The sequence below is a fragment of the Notolabrus celidotus genome, chromosome 4 (assembly GCF_009762535.1).
Source record: "Notolabrus celidotus isolate fNotCel1 chromosome 4, fNotCel1.pri, whole genome shotgun sequence".
NCBI lineage: Eukaryota > Metazoa > Chordata > Actinopteri > Labriformes > Labridae > Notolabrus > Notolabrus celidotus.
In genome coordinates this window covers 4002386-4017687 of record NC_048275.1, presented here as the reverse complement: position 1 = coordinate 4017687, position 15302 = coordinate 4002386, and the positions used below count along the sequence as shown (strand labels likewise).

Sequence of the window (15302 nt, the reverse complement as noted above, 5' to 3'; positions counted from 1 at the left end):
ATAGGGACTTGGCTTGGGAACCGAAGGGTCGCTGATTCGAGTCCCAGTAGGGACGAAGTTTGGCAAGAGGACTGGTGGCTGGAGAGGTGCTGGTTCACTTGCCTGGGCACTGCCGAGGTGTCCTTGAGCAAGGCACCGCACCCCCAACTGCTTGGGGTGCGCTGGTTGACGGCAGCATCCTCACTCTGACATCTCTCCCTATGTGCATGTCCACTGCATGTGTGTGCATGATTGTATGTATATACTGTGTGTGTAGCATGTCCAAAAAGTAACACGAATGAAAAAATTGAATTTCCCCCCTGGGGATTAATAAAGTACCTTTCTTCTTCTTATAATCATGTCTTTTATAATTTTACCATTGCTGTTGTTTTCTGTCTCTCTGTTATTCAGTGAAGTACTTTGGGCTGCTTGCTTATATGTATGAAAGATGCTTTATAAATAAAGTTAAGTTGAGTTGAATTTTCTTTTTAATATAATTTTATCTTGGAGGAAATGTTCCTACTATCATAAAATGCTGCTTTGTTTAGCCAGACAGAAACAGACTCCATCTCCCAGAGTGCACCGCGGTGGGGCTCCTCTCCTCCCATTGGTCCGTCTCTCCTCGCGGCGGAGGCAGACATGAGTCTGTGCTGAGATCTGCTGAGAGCTGCGGAGGAGCAGAGAGAGGAAGCTCAGACCTGGAGCGGCTCACACCGTGGAGAGTCAGCGGCTCATGCAGAGACTCCACGCCGCTGAAGCTGCTCCTGCTCCGGCTGAGTGACGCGCTCCGTCCATGCGGAGGCTCGCGCTCGTGCTGCTGCCCTGCGCCGTCGCCGTCCTGGTGCACTTATGGTCGGCTCATAGACCCTCCTCCACCCCGCCGGACAACAACACACACTCGGGTACTTTCTGAAGCTGCAGTCCCGGGCTTCACCTCCACGAAGCCTCGGGAACTTTTTCATTCTGTGTCTAACTTTGCTCCCCACGCGCGCCCTAGTGCGCCTGCTGGGGTCGGTACAGGTAGTTTGTGCGCGTGTGGATGAGTGCATGAATGTGCGCGTGTTTAACTGTAGAGGGGAAGTGCTGGGCGTTGCTGGGATAGTCAGGCTCTGGAGACTGAAGAGAGCTGAGCATCTCTGCCTTGTTTCAACTACAGAGCTGCTCGATTAATCGATTCAAAGACGATTAATCGTCTTTGAATCGATTAATCGTGCAAATATTAATTAACCCATTATTCAATCTTATTGAGTTTTAAAGGTTTTATAGTATTTCTGCTTTCTGCCATTTTGTGAATTAAATATATTTTATTTTTCAAGGTTTTTTATTGTCGTACCAACACAAGCTGTCGCATGATATGGAACAAAATTTAAATTCTCACGTCCTGTATAAAGTTAATATTAAATTAAAAAGGAAGACAACAGTAATACATATATAAATATAAATATTGTGCATGACTGATTGAGTTGTTCTGTCATAGTGCAATTGAATGTGCAAATGTGCAAGTTTTGAGGTACTCCTTTATATAGTACTGTTGGTATCTGAGTCTGTATGGCTGGGAGCGGCTGAGACTACAGAGCACCACCAGAGTTCAGCAGTCTTCCACCCTCAGGAGAGAAGCTGCTCCTCATTCTGGTGGTTCTGCTTTTGAGTGTTGCTTTAATTAAAACAGCAGCATAAAGACGTCTCTTTGGGCTCAGGTTATATTTTCTCGACCGAATAATTAATCGATGATAAAAATGGTGTTTTGTTGCAGCCCGGTCAGAGAAAGCCTGTGCTGCAGCAGCTTAAACAAGGGAAGATAGGTGTAACCTCCTTTTCATGCATGAAGGTGTGCACAGGCATGAGTTTAATGTCAGCATGCATGATGGTAAATCAGTGCAAAGCAAATATCACGATGCATAAATCACAGGGAAGGTGAAATAGGATTTTTGAAAGGATGCAGAGTGTCTGTTTTTGCAGGCTTGTTCAGTTATTTTCTAGAGGGGCCAAATCTGGAAAAATCTTAAATGCAGGAAGGCTGGATATTTTTTATTCTCTCCTGAAAGTCGAAGCTTCTTTGATAGAGTGAGGATGGCTGTGCTGAATGGTGTCAGTTGAAAAGGTCTATTTATTTATGAATAATTACAGAAATATTTAAAATGTAATGCAAAGATTTTAAGAATATCAACAGTGACTTGTTTTCATTCTTTTTATTGATTTATTATTAATTATTATACTTTTTTTAACATTTACCTATGCATTTTTTTTTATACTTTTCTTATTGTCATTTTTTTCTCCTAGTTATTTGTTTTCTATTTTAAATTAGTCTAATTATTATTACTGTTGTTGTTGTTGTTTTCATTAATACATTTATTCACCTATCCAGTTAATTTTGTTTTCTTTTACAAGAAAAACATAATTTTCCCTGATTGTTAAAATGGATCCTCTTTATAATGTGGAAAACAAATCAAATCAACTTGCTTTAAAATCCACAAGATACTAAAGAAGCTACCTTTTAAAAGATAATTTACATTATATATTCAGACCATGTTGATTGTTAGACATATGTAGCAGGAGCTGAAGCTCTGGTTAATATCTGCTGCCATAATAATGCTCTGCAGCTCTACTACCTGGATGTAAACAAACACAGGTGACAGATATCGTCTGGTAGCACGGCGTGGTTTGTCAGTATGTTGATGTAGGCTGTGTCTGGTTAAACTGACATATAACCACTCAACCAGAGACATGAGGAACCAGCACAGGCATGTGGAGCTAGCTCTTCTGGTGGTAGACAATTTGAAATTTGACGTTGTTTTCCTGCAGACTCTGTGATTGCATGTTGAATAATTGGGTTCTAATTCGACAGTTTAGTGCTTTTCATACCTTTTGACTGGTCTGTTAGTTGGAAGTTAAATTTCAAACATTAGTCGGTTTGTAACATCCCATTTTTTATCAGAATCAGCTTTATTGGCCAGGTATGCTTGAACACACAAGGAATTTGTCTTGGTAAACTGTGCTCTCTTTGTACAAGGCATAAGAATAATAAAAATATAAATATAATGATAATAAAATCAACTATAAATACAAAAGAACAACAAATAGGCATGACTGATATGTACAGGCTAAACTATTGTGCTCTAAGTTATCGTAGCAAGATCCAAAAGAACTTTATCTTGACAAAGGAATCTCTTTAAGTCATAATTTGCGGTTCAAATAATGGAATAATCGATACTATTCTAATACTAACCATATCACTAAATGTTAAATATCTCAGTAATAACATAAAACAGTATTAAAATAAAATCTGACCCTCCTCTCATGACTCAATTCCTCTTAAACTTTGATTTTGATTTTCAAATTTTTTCAGCATATTTTCATAATTTATGTCAAATGTATTAATTAAACGCCTCACATTTATTATTTTAGATTTTGAATAATATTTCCTCGTGTCTGTTTCAGATGAAGCGTTACCTTTCTATGAAGTTTTGGTGGGAGTGCTGTCAGCGAGACACCATCATGAACTCCGACAAGCGATAAGAGAAACCTGGCTGGGCTACCTGAGACATCACCCCCACTTCCAGCACAGGTGTGTACGCTGAAGCTTATTCTTCCTCCCTCTTCTCTCTCTCTCTCTCTCTCTCTCCTCGGTCAGATTCATTCTGTGACAAAAAGCCTGAAGCTGGCAGCAAATAACCGACCACCACATCAACACTTTTTATCTCTACCTGACCGCCGGCCAATATTGTTCTTGCTTTCTTTCATTCTTTCATTCTTCCTTTTTTTTTTTCCCGCCTCCTTCTCATTCAGCGATCCGAGCGCCGATAAGGTGTGATGGCCTTTAAGTAACCCTCAGTAGCCATAGCAACAAGGTGCATAGATGGACAAGCTTTAGAAATCTGGTGGGCTATTATTGCACACACACACACACACACAAACACACACGCACACACAAGAAAAAGATGAATGCAATTGTGTTTGTGTTTTTCTTTTGTAGAGTGGGGGTGAAGTTCATCGTCGGGGAGCATGGGTGCGCCATTCCAGAGGAGGACAGAGAAGACCCGTACTCCTGCTCGCTCCTCAACTTCACAGAGACCGGTACGAAGCTTTCCCTCTGTACAGTGTGGTCCTCTTTCACAGGTACCTACAGGTGCTAAATAACTGAGACATTTACAGGAGAAAGAATCTGATGATCCAGTACTGAGAATATTCAGAGGTGCCTACCAAAGATGTTCTAATAAAGGAGCAATACACTACAGAATACAGGGAATGAAGGGAACAGGGGAACCTGTTGATATCAAATGAAGGCAGGTTAGACTTCTATTCATCTCAGAACCGGTCAGCTATCATCTGAGGGCCTTCTGGAAATGATAGCTAACTACTCTGTACTTCTGTTATAGCTAACGTAAAGGGATTAACGATCTCCAGTCAGGACTTCCTTTCCCAGAAGCAAACCAAAATTCCCCCCTTTAGATATTTCTACCGAGTAAATTCTGTCTCCAGGTTAATTTCATCCCCCCAGAAAAGCTCCCGTTCATCTGTTCCTGCTGAGTCTCAGTTTCACTGTAAACAGTTCCACAGAGGCTTCCCTCTGGCTCCCTTCAGCGGTATGAACCTGAAACAGGAACTGATGTTCTTGTGATGTTCTTGTAATTAACGGGTCTTCAGTTTGCTGAAATAACAACATCATGATGCAGATTAGTCAAAAGTCCAAAGTCAAGCTTTGTCAGGTCTGTCCTCAAGAGGAGAAGAAAACTACGTCTACAATGTTTGTTTGTTGAATGGAGGTGGGATCCATCATTTCTGATGCTGCGTTCCAGGAAGTCAGGAAATCTAAACGCTGATTGTCTTTAGTGACACAGCATCAAGCAGATTTATGTCTCAGTATAAATGTTTGATGTAGAACAGATTGTTAGCTGCTCTTCATGCAGATATCTGTTTATAGAGAGGAAGAAATCCTCTTCAGATTAACAACCATGGATTGTGTTCCTCCTGCTGTTGCTCTCCATACAGACTGTTTCTCCTGCAGACACCTGATTGGTGGTAACTGCTCAGACTACAGATATAGACCAGAACACTTCTGGGAGAGATCAGTTCCTCCCTGACATGTTTTTTGAATTCTTCTTAACGGCCCTCGTTACCTCTCCCAAACTGTTTTTAGATCTCTTGAAAAAAGAGAGGAGCCGCCGTGTTGGCAGAAATAAAGAATAAAAGAAGACGTAATCAACACTGATGATTGGCTGTTATACGGAGAGATAGTCTCTCTTCACTCTGTTGCTAGCTGAGGCTGAATAGCTGAGCTGAAAGAAGGAGAAGAATGCATGTTCAGAGAAGAAATAAAGCACCTTTTATTCATGTTCACCCACACTTCAAGGACGTAGAGCTTTTTCCTCTCCAAGGCCGGAGCAGAAATCTCTCCCAGTCAACGCGGCTCTGAGTGTGTGTGAACACTTGAAAAGTAAAGACATATATACAGAACTCTTAACGCACTATATGGGAGAAAATCATCGAGCAGGCTCTCTGACAGTAATTGCTGTGTCTCTCACCTTCACAGATTCAACCGTTTTCACTACTTTCCCTGCTGCTTCGCTGTTTTCTGCTTTCATGCAAACATAATTACCGCTCATCGGAATAAGCTTTTCAGACGCCGGCCTTTAGGGTCACGCTGATGTTTTATTTTCCGACCCGTTGTCCGTTCTCCGGCGTGTTAATGGTTGGCAGTGTTGCTTCAGAATTGCGGGCAGGTAGACGGGCAGCTGTGGTGCGAGATGTTCGCAGGAACAGTCTGGTCCCTGACTCAGGACTCAGGACTCGGGTCGGATCGCTCTTTTAAAAAGGACGATTAACTCGTGCAGTAAACTGTTTGTGTGCTGCGTCATGGTTAATGATCAGACTCAGACTTTGTTTAAGTCATAATGTTTGTAGCTGTTTGTTCTCACTCTGGTGATTAAACCGCTCCATCTTTAGGGCTGAAGTGTTCCTCAGAGTGTGTGTGAGTGGTTTGTTGAAGTGTTGTTTTTACAGCTGAGTTTATGAATCAGTCAACGAGCGCAGTGATTGTTCAAGTCATTCTTTTTAGGTAATTAGTGAAAGCATTATAACAGTTAATGGGAACGGCAATAATACATAATATTCTTAAAACGACTCAAGAACAAAAGTTTTTAAATGAAATACAAACTAAGGATAGAATTGTTGAAATTAAACTTTGAATTCAAACTAACCAACGACTCTTAAGGTAAGAACATCCGGCCAAATACCATCAGTCCGTCTCAGCTCTGGATCCGATAGGTTTCTATTCTAGTCACTGTGTTAACTTCCACTGGATCCGCTCCGTTGAGTTCCAGCTGCGTCTCTGATCCGGCAGGTCGGAGTCCTCCGGATCAGATACACAAGACTTCTATTTGTGCCGGATGCCGGAGAACGACGCATCAATCTCAACAGAGCAGATGGAGCGGGACAGGAAGTCAGGTTTCACCAAAACAAAATGAAAACATCCAGTTAATTTTTAGAATAAAACACTCTGTGTTATCACCAGATCGTATTTCACTTAACTACAACAACAAACCAAAGTCATGATGAGCGGAGCCAGGCCTGGAGTCAACAGGTCAGAGGTTTTCAGAGGACCAGAAAGACAACATGGATGAGGAGAGGAGGAGGAGGAGGAGAATCCTTGATTCAGGGATTACCGCGGGAAAACCTTGGTCACATGACTCCAGCTGTCCGGAGGTCCTTCTCCGTGCTGCGTTCTGAAAATGCAACCCGTGGGTGTTGACAGACGAGACTGCAGCGGATTAGAGACGGACCGTACACAGATCTGGTGGAAGTCCGATGTTAGTTTATCAAGTGTGGCGACCACTAGCAGAGCTAGCACCGACAGCCTTTAGTCCTGCTCTGTTCATAAAAGCCTTTTTAGATGACATTTGTTGTGATTTGGCGCTAAACAAATTAAGATTGGCCTCGTTGAACAATACAGGGCGACATCAACGTGTTGCAAAGGGACTATCAGTGTCGTTTCATCAGAAATCGACCTTCAAACTAACCGTCAAAAGTCAAAAGGAACGAAAGCACTCAATTAGCATGCGATCAGAGTCTGCAGGAACACAATGCTGAATTTCAGTGTGTCTACCACTAGCAGAGCTAGCTCCACCAGCATTCAGTTGTCCCTGCAGGTTAGCGTCCTCATGCCTGTGCTGGTCCCTCATGTCTCTGGTGGAGTGGTTATATGTCAGTTTAACCAGACACATCCTACATCCAACTTTATCTCCATTTACTAGATCAACATACTGACAAACCACACCACGCTACCTGATGACATCATCACCTGTGCTCATTTACATCCAGGTAGTAGAGCTGCAGAGCATCATGGGAGCAGACATTAACCAGAGATACAGCTCGAGCTAGTGGAGGGAGGCTGAACTACAGCTTAGACACAACGTGACCGACTTTGAGGCCTTTAATAATCAAACTATGAATGATTAGTTTACTCTGGTTGTAATCTGGTGCCAGCTACTAAAGATTGCAGCTCTCAGCTCGTGTTGTGAAAGCTGCAGAGTCTAGCTGTAACCAGAGTTTGTGTTGCATAGTTAACTTGAACTTAAAGCAGAATAGAATATCCCAGCCCTCATGCTATTCACTCGTATATAATATATATCCTGCGAATATATATAATACAACTGAATACTGTTAATAATTGAAGCTTTAAGCCAACTCTTCTGATCTGTGAAGGCTGCACAGCGCTGACACTCAGCCCAAACATATCTCTTATTCAGTTTAAGGACTCACAGGGACTTAGAGTCCACGATCAGCTCCACTCAGTCCATGTGAAAACATTCGCTCTGATGAAGAGCGTCTCTCTCCGTCTGTGATCTTCGCCTCTAATTGTCTTTATTTTGGAGCGAGCTGCAGAAGTTGTGTAGAAAGCATATAAAGTAAAAGCTCCTCTTCCCTTTAACAGCCTTGATCTTTCATTGATCTCCTGGGTAATAAACTCTCTTTTGTAATTAAGAAAGCACACTGACGAGCAGAGTCTGGCTTTGAAGACAGCGGTCTGAAGAAGCAGCTCCTCAGAGTGCTGATGTTGTAGCTTCCACTCCGCCGTCTTCTCCGCTCCTCGTCTCTGAAAACAGTCGGTCAGCACGTTGGGATTGTAATAAATTTAGCGTGTGCAGTAATCTTGTGTCTCCTCGGCAGGCCGGGATGCAGAGATGGAGATCGTGACGGTGTCTGACCCCTCGGCGCTCGCCCCCTCCGATGTGTCCGCCATCGCCCTGGATTTCAAGGTGCTCCACCCGGTGGTGATCACCCGGCTGGGGGTGTTTCCCAGCGGGACCCGGCCCGAGCTTCAGAGCAATGTGACGGTGAAGCTCCTCCAGCTGGACCAGGAGGTAACACAGCCCTGACCTCTGAAGGTTCACACACAGCCTGAAGGAGGGTGGAGGCCTCAGAGCAGCTCCTCTTAAGAACACTGACACAGTCGTATAGAGGAATGAGAGATAAACAAACACAAACTGTGCTTTCTTTATGAATTCCTGATGAATTAAACGTGTATTTTCTCTGCAGGAGGCCGTGGTCACCGCTCGCTTCAGCGCCATCAGCACGGGAACGCTGGTGAACGGAGTCTGGTACAAACCAGTGGAGCAGTTCATCCTGCCGAAGGTACGTGTTCAGACAGAGATGGAGTCATAGCTCTGTCTTTAAAACTCACCCAGACATTAAAACACTTGATGTGATTTCAAAGTCCCCTCCAGTAAAAGTTCAGTTAGTCATTCGCTGCCCCCGGTGGTCAGAAGATTAAAACCTGTTTCACATCACTGATTGATCAGAAATGTTTTTATTCACCCAACAGTGATGGAACAGGACACATGAGAATCTTTATTTCTATAGCACCAAATCACAACAACTGTTCTCCTCAGACTCTTTCCAAACAGAGCAGGTCTAGACTGTACTCTATGTTCTATTAACAAAGACCCAACATCAAGACCGGATCAGATCCAGTCCCATCTCACAGACAGGACTCAGTCTGATCTCATCTTAATCCACCATGAGCAGAGCACTTTGCAGGATTTAGCAAGTTACAGTGGCAAGGACAAACTTCCTTTAACAGGCAGAAACCTCCAGCAGGACCAGACTCATGTTAGACACACATCTGCTGAGACCGTGTTGGAGAGAGGGATAGAGGGAGATGAAGAGAGAGAGAGAGATGATAGTGGGGAGACGGACAAGAATTCACTCTGGGTGTCCAGGTGACTCAGCGTTACGCCGAAGTGTTTGTAAGTGTTGTTTGGCTCAAACTTTTCCACCCTTGATGCCTTAAGAATAAAATATTGGTACATAAACTCTGTTGATATTACGGTTATATAAATATCAGGGGTTAAATGAGTCTGGAATTGTCTGAAGCTCAACCCCGGGACATACAAACTGAAATCTGAACTAGCTTCTTTTTGCTAGCTCTTCCTCAGGAAGTAACCTAGGTCTAAAACTTGGGTCACATCTTTCAAGAATGCACTCCACAAACGTTAAAGACCTTCCCCTCTTCATCCAGCTCGTCGTTTATGTGGATAGAGTTTAGCGCCATCAGGATGAGAGTGGACATCGCAGCTCTGCACAGCACAGAGTGAAGATGCTGACAGCTCATCTCCACATTAAGACACAAAACAAGAGCAAACTGCTCAGAACTCTGTGGATGTTATTTTGAGGTTCTAATGATGCGCAATTCTTGGTGTTATTAGCGACTGCAATCAGTTCTTAGTGACTTCCCCCTTCAGACTTTTGCAGTAAATTAAATGCAGAGCTCTTCTTACAATATGATCAAGTGTGGTTTGTTGTGCATCCCTTGTAAACACTAGTTTTGATTAAAGTACCTAAAGGATGCTAAAGACATTACTTCATGGTCTTTATTGGCGCCAACATACAAATCATGCTTACAGATGAATAATCTCTTATTTTAAATAGCCTCACACACCACAAAGATCAACATGCAGAGGATAAAATGTCTGTTTGTGTATCCAGGGTTTCGAAGGGACCCTGGTTTGGGAGAATCTGGACTCTGCAGGTCTGAGCACGGTGAACTCGACCTCTGTGCAGCTCAACGACGGAGGAGGAGTCCTGAAGATCTCCTCTGTACGAAACCGCCGCTCTGTCCGAAAATAGACCCTTACAGAAAATTCTCTCTGATGTTTCAGAGCGAGGGGGAAAGTTGTGAGAGCTGAACTGTGTGGCGTTTCCTTGTATTGCAGATCGCAGAGGGCATATTGCCTCATAGGAGCGCGCTTGGGTTTCCTGGTTTGGCCGGAGGCTTCACCTTCACCATCTACGGTCAGTAACATGAAGAGTTAATTCCTCTGTTTTTAGGATCGCTCAATGAAGCACCTGTTGTGTACAAATAAAAGCGCACTCTTCCTCTCTGCGGCAGGTTGTGAGATTAGCTCTCTTTTCGCCTCGGGGTGCTTGCATATGTGCCAAATGGAAATATCATTCCTCCCTCCCCTGTTTTCCCCGCGGTGTTACATTATTGATCGAACCTCCTGCTTGTGTTTGCATTTTACTCCATCTGAGAATAGATTCAGAGACATTTTGGGGAAAACTAAATTAAATTCAGCATCCAATATCTGTGAGAACAGGAGAAGTGATCCCCTCTGTAGAATATGAGGCTTTTATCCTAATGTGTAGCAGACAGGGATTCAGATATTACCCTGTAAACGTTCCTTAATGTGTTCAGACCTCTGCTGAATAAATGTGACTCTTTAGGAATATGCTCTCACTGCTTCTGAAACTTATCCAGCTCTGCTTCTCTTTTCCACCCATTACCCCCATCACGGCTCTCTTTACCATCCGCCTCTGAGTCAGATGGAGACGGCTTGTCGGGGCTCCTGCGGGGACGCCCGGGCCGCATGGAGCGGCACGCCTCCAGGCTGAGGCGGGAGGACGGCGCGCTGCAGGAGGAGAGCCTGAGGCACGGCGACATGGTGTTTGTAGACGTGGTGGACACCTACAGGAACGTGCCTTCCAAACTGCTTCAGTTCTATAAATGGTACGCAGAGTGCTAATGACTCCATTCTCCGTCTCCAAATTGCCTCGGTCCTCTGAGGAAATCAGCAACCTGAAAATGAAAGTGTGTCGTCGCCTCAAATTGTCTTCAATTTGGAGTGAAACCGCTCCGTCAGGGAGACGGTGCAGGCGTGAGTCATCAGGTTGTAAAAACACAGAGTGCTTTGGAGTTGAAACTTCACTACAATATTTGTATTTGCTGGACCTCGTGGCCTCCTCGCTCCGTGGTATTTGAAGTAAATCCACGGGAGGATATTAGCAGGAATCAGGAGGAGGGCTTTAATTAAGTTTGTAAATTCGCTCTCTCGCAGGTCTGTGGGAAACGCTGACTTTAATCTGCTGCTGAAGACGGATGATGATTGTTACATCGACGTGGACTCTGTTTTAATGAAGATTGACCACAAAGGTCTCAAGCGCAGCAACTTCTGGTGGGGGAAGTAAGTCCAGTTTGGTTTCTGATCCTCCTGTGTGTGTGTGTGTGTGTGTGTGTGTGTGTGTGTGTGTGTGTGTGTGTGTGTGTGTGTGTGTGTGTGTGTGTGTGTGTGTGTGTGTGTGTGTGTGTGTGTGTGTGTGTGTGTGTGTGTGTGTGTGTTTGCTTTCTCAATCATTCACAAACTTCAATCGGTCTGAAAGGTCAGAGGTCGATGCCATGTCGTCTCTTTTATCAACACTTTGACTCTGTATGATTTAATTACCTTATTCAGCAGAGACAGGCAGTTAAAATTCATTAAAGCTTTAAGCTAAGCTAATATTCAGAAGTCTCAGGGAACTATTCAACAAAGATAAACCTGAGTTGGAGTAATCTTGGGAGTAAAATCCGGCTCACAAGGATTGGGGAATCTCCTTGAAAAAGAAGCGCATAATAAACTTAACACACACCAAACCAATCCTTTGTGCTTGGTTGTTCGTGTTTTGTTTTTTTTGCCCCTTTCCAAACTTTCCAGGTCAGATTCAGGGTCCAGAACAGACTCTGTAGCACGGAACCTGTGGAAGAGTTCTGGAATGCTGAGGTTCCGTCATCCTTTGATGCATCAAAGGACGACGGAACCTCAGCATTCCGGAACTCTTGAACGAGGCGTCTCAGACAGAAGCTGGAATGAAGGTTTTCAAAGACACCAGCCTGAGACCAGACAGCAGCTGTAGTCAGAACATAGTCTGTATAATAAACGGACGTAGTCTCCGTGACGTCACCCGTCTGTTCTTGAAGCCCTGTTTTGAAGCCGATCGTCGGCGGGTGCCATTTTGGAAACACTGAACTCAACCTAACGTCTTTCAAGCTAGTGTGAGGTAAAGAGGCAGGACATTAGCCTCCTCGTTGACAGCTACATTGTTCCCGCCTGTCAATCAAGTCAGCCACGCCCTTATTTGGTCGAAACTCGTAAGTTTAATATCTTCGAAAATACTAAGTGAGAAATGAGTTCTTCAGACCTATACTCATGTTTTGAACCAGGCTGTAAACATGTTTATTTCTGCTGTAAAGATCGTCTTCTTTGAATGGGTGTGTATGTGGTTTCCTGTGTTTCTGCAGCCAGCCTCTAGTGGACACTCAATGAACTGCAGTTTTTAGCACTTGTGCATGGGCTTCATGTTTTAAGACCGGAGGTTGTTCCTTGATTCAGAACCGCGGTATGACTGTTCTGTTAGATCCACTTTCCAAAACTGAGCCAGGCTTTACTGGTTTCCAGTTTTGGAAAGCGGATGTCAACATCGACCACGTTAACAGCAAAACCTCTTCTGTAGTATCCACTTACGATTTTTAAAAAGGTTAATAAGTGGTATAAATGGCATTTAATAGTTTTCACATAACTGAACCGTTACCTGCGAGATTCTGACTTCCTGTGACGACAGGAAGTGATAAGATTCACCGTGTTTCTTTCAATTTGCTTCACTGAAAATGTAACAGACCGATAAACAATAGGGTCATAGGATTTATTTATTGAGTTTATTTAATTAAGACAATTTACATTAATCAACATATCAGCACAAATTAGCACAAATAGCTACATTTCATCTGTGGTCCTAAAAGGGAGGTACACACATAAAATATACGTATTAGTAACAGCTCTCAAACATCATATACGGAACACAAGACGAGGAAGAACGTTAGCACTTCGCATTGTGGGAAATATTACGCAACAGAGACTGGTCCGCTGCAGACTAAGGATTTTAAAGAATCAGTACGTTTCAGTACATTTGGTCCAAATCCGTACGTCCTGCTAGTTTAGAGATCTGATTTATTGGTAGAAGCAGCGTCAGGGTAAAACTTTAACAGCAGATAAATCTAATCTTATAGTTTTTATAAGTGATGAAATATGGAGACCCTCAGCCTGCAGGCGTTTCTGGATGTTTTATAAAAAGCACTTTTCTTCATAGTTCCATGTTAAAGTCCAGTTTCTGCTGCTGGCATCAACTTAGACAATCTTGAACACAGACCCAGGACTCTGTTTTCTGTGTTTTGATTCTCAGAGAGGTTTCAGACTGACGTGTGCTCGGGGCGCTCTGGGCTCTGCAGGGTTAACTGTCTGTGTGTTTGCAGAGTAACTCCAGCGCTCTGTCAGCTGAACTTTAGATGAAAGGAACCAGGATGTTCTGTCAGACGGAGACGGGTCGGGTTAAAGGGAGTCGGGATGTGATGATGATGATGTTTCTGACCCAGTTTCAGGCAGAGCTGGGCCGTGGATCGCATCGGGAAGTGGCAGGAACTGGAGTACCCTAGTCCGGCGTACCCTGCATTCGCCTGCGGCTCCGGGTACGTGGTCTCTCGGGACCTGGTCCAGTGGCTCGCCAGCAACGCTGATAAACTGAAGGCCTACCAGGTAAAAGTGTCTGAGAGGAGGGACAGCGGGGTGAGGAGGCTGTGGGGTGTAAAAGTGTATTAGTAACATCTGGGGTTGTTTCAGGGAGAGGATGTGAGCATGGGGATCTGGATGGCAGCTGTAGGACCGCAGAAATATCAGGTACGAGTCTGCAGATCCAAAAACTACACCAAGCACCTTTACAACCAAAGATTTATGACATATAAGGCTCTACGTCTCTTCTCCCGTTTGTCCCTGCAGGACTCTGGCTGGCTCTGTGAGAAGGAGTGTTACCTGGACATGCTGTCGTCCCCCCAGCACACGGCCGAGGAGCTGCACAACCTCTGGGACAGAAGGAGGAGCTGTGGAGACCCCTGCGGCTGTCCCTGGGGACACTGAATCTGTCTCACGCCACTCTCACCCGGGGGGTAAACTGCACTCAACACGGGACCGTCTGTTCCTCTGGTGTCCTGAGGGATCTCAGACTTTTATTGATTATTGTTTAAAGAGAACACGTCTGAAATGTTGGACTTTCAAACCTTCAGCATCACCGCAGGTTTATCTGAACGAAACACTGAACACACTGAACCATTCGCTGCTCCAGGAGAAGATAAAAAACCCATGTTAGCTTTAGCATACTGTTAGCATCTGCATCACGAACTCAGTTATTAAATTTCAGATTGAAGTGTCCTCAGAGGAAGAGGCGAACGTGGAGAAATACTGTGGATTTGTGTGCACAATCACTGCTGTAAGACTTGAGTCCTTTGTAATATTTAGAATCCAGGTTTTAAAGGGATCTGAGGGGATTTTAACGACGACCGCTCAACATCACTATATTTTGTAAATTACTGTCTTAAGCTTTTCATCCTCTTCACTCTTTGTAGATTTATGACGAAGCTTTCTCACACACACACACACACACACACACACACACTTTGTACTGTAACTGTCATTGTGCAAATGGTGATGTGGCCTTACTGTCTTTGTTCGGCGTCATGCTGTATGTGTGTAAACGGATTTCAATGAGTGTATTTAAAAACACACGTTTTTGGAACTTTGCGCAGCGAGAGGAGCTGTGAGTTAGAGTCCCTGGTTTTATGAAACTGTCCTCACGGGAAATAAAGAACACCTTAAAGAGATTCAAGACTTCCTGGTTGTTTATTCACGGATGAAGGTAAACATACAGGGGCTGTGTTGGATCCACGTTGAGTCTGAAGATGTGCTGCTCATACCACAAACTTTGCTCACTCAGTTTCAGCAGTTTGAGGGTTTAAATTAAAGCTATTGGAAACCCAAAACCGCAACAACATTCTATGTAATCCAGGGTCTCATGTACGTTACAGTTTACATCTAAAAAGTGGGCACCAGTTTGGCTTGGCAGTTACGCATGCGCCCCATGTACAGATATAGTCCTTGTTTCAGAGGTCGCCTGTTCCACTCTCTTTCCTGCTGTCTTCCTCTCCTCTCTACTCCCCACATTTCCTGTCTTTCTTCAGCTGTTCCAAC

The 15302-nt window shown here is 44.0% G+C and overlaps 1 protein-coding gene across 1 annotated transcript; it reads left to right on the top strand.

Annotated features, from left to right (window-relative positions):
* Nucleotides 1–611: 611 nt before the first annotated feature.
* Nucleotides 612–14935, top strand: b3galnt2 (beta-1,3-N-acetylgalactosaminyltransferase 2). Its single transcript, XM_034682110.1, has 12 exons — nucleotides 612–881; nucleotides 3418–3544; nucleotides 3953–4053; nucleotides 8146–8339; nucleotides 8515–8610; nucleotides 9964–10074; nucleotides 10191–10269; nucleotides 10801–10984; nucleotides 11313–11438; nucleotides 13658–13817; nucleotides 13902–13958; nucleotides 14058–14935. Exons 1-12 carry the CDS (start codon nucleotides 773–775, stop codon nucleotides 14193–14195), a joined length of 1482 nt encoding a protein of 493 aa, XP_034538001.1. The 5' UTR covers nucleotides 612–772; the 3' UTR covers nucleotides 14196–14935.
* Nucleotides 14936–15302: the final 367 nt, after the last annotated feature.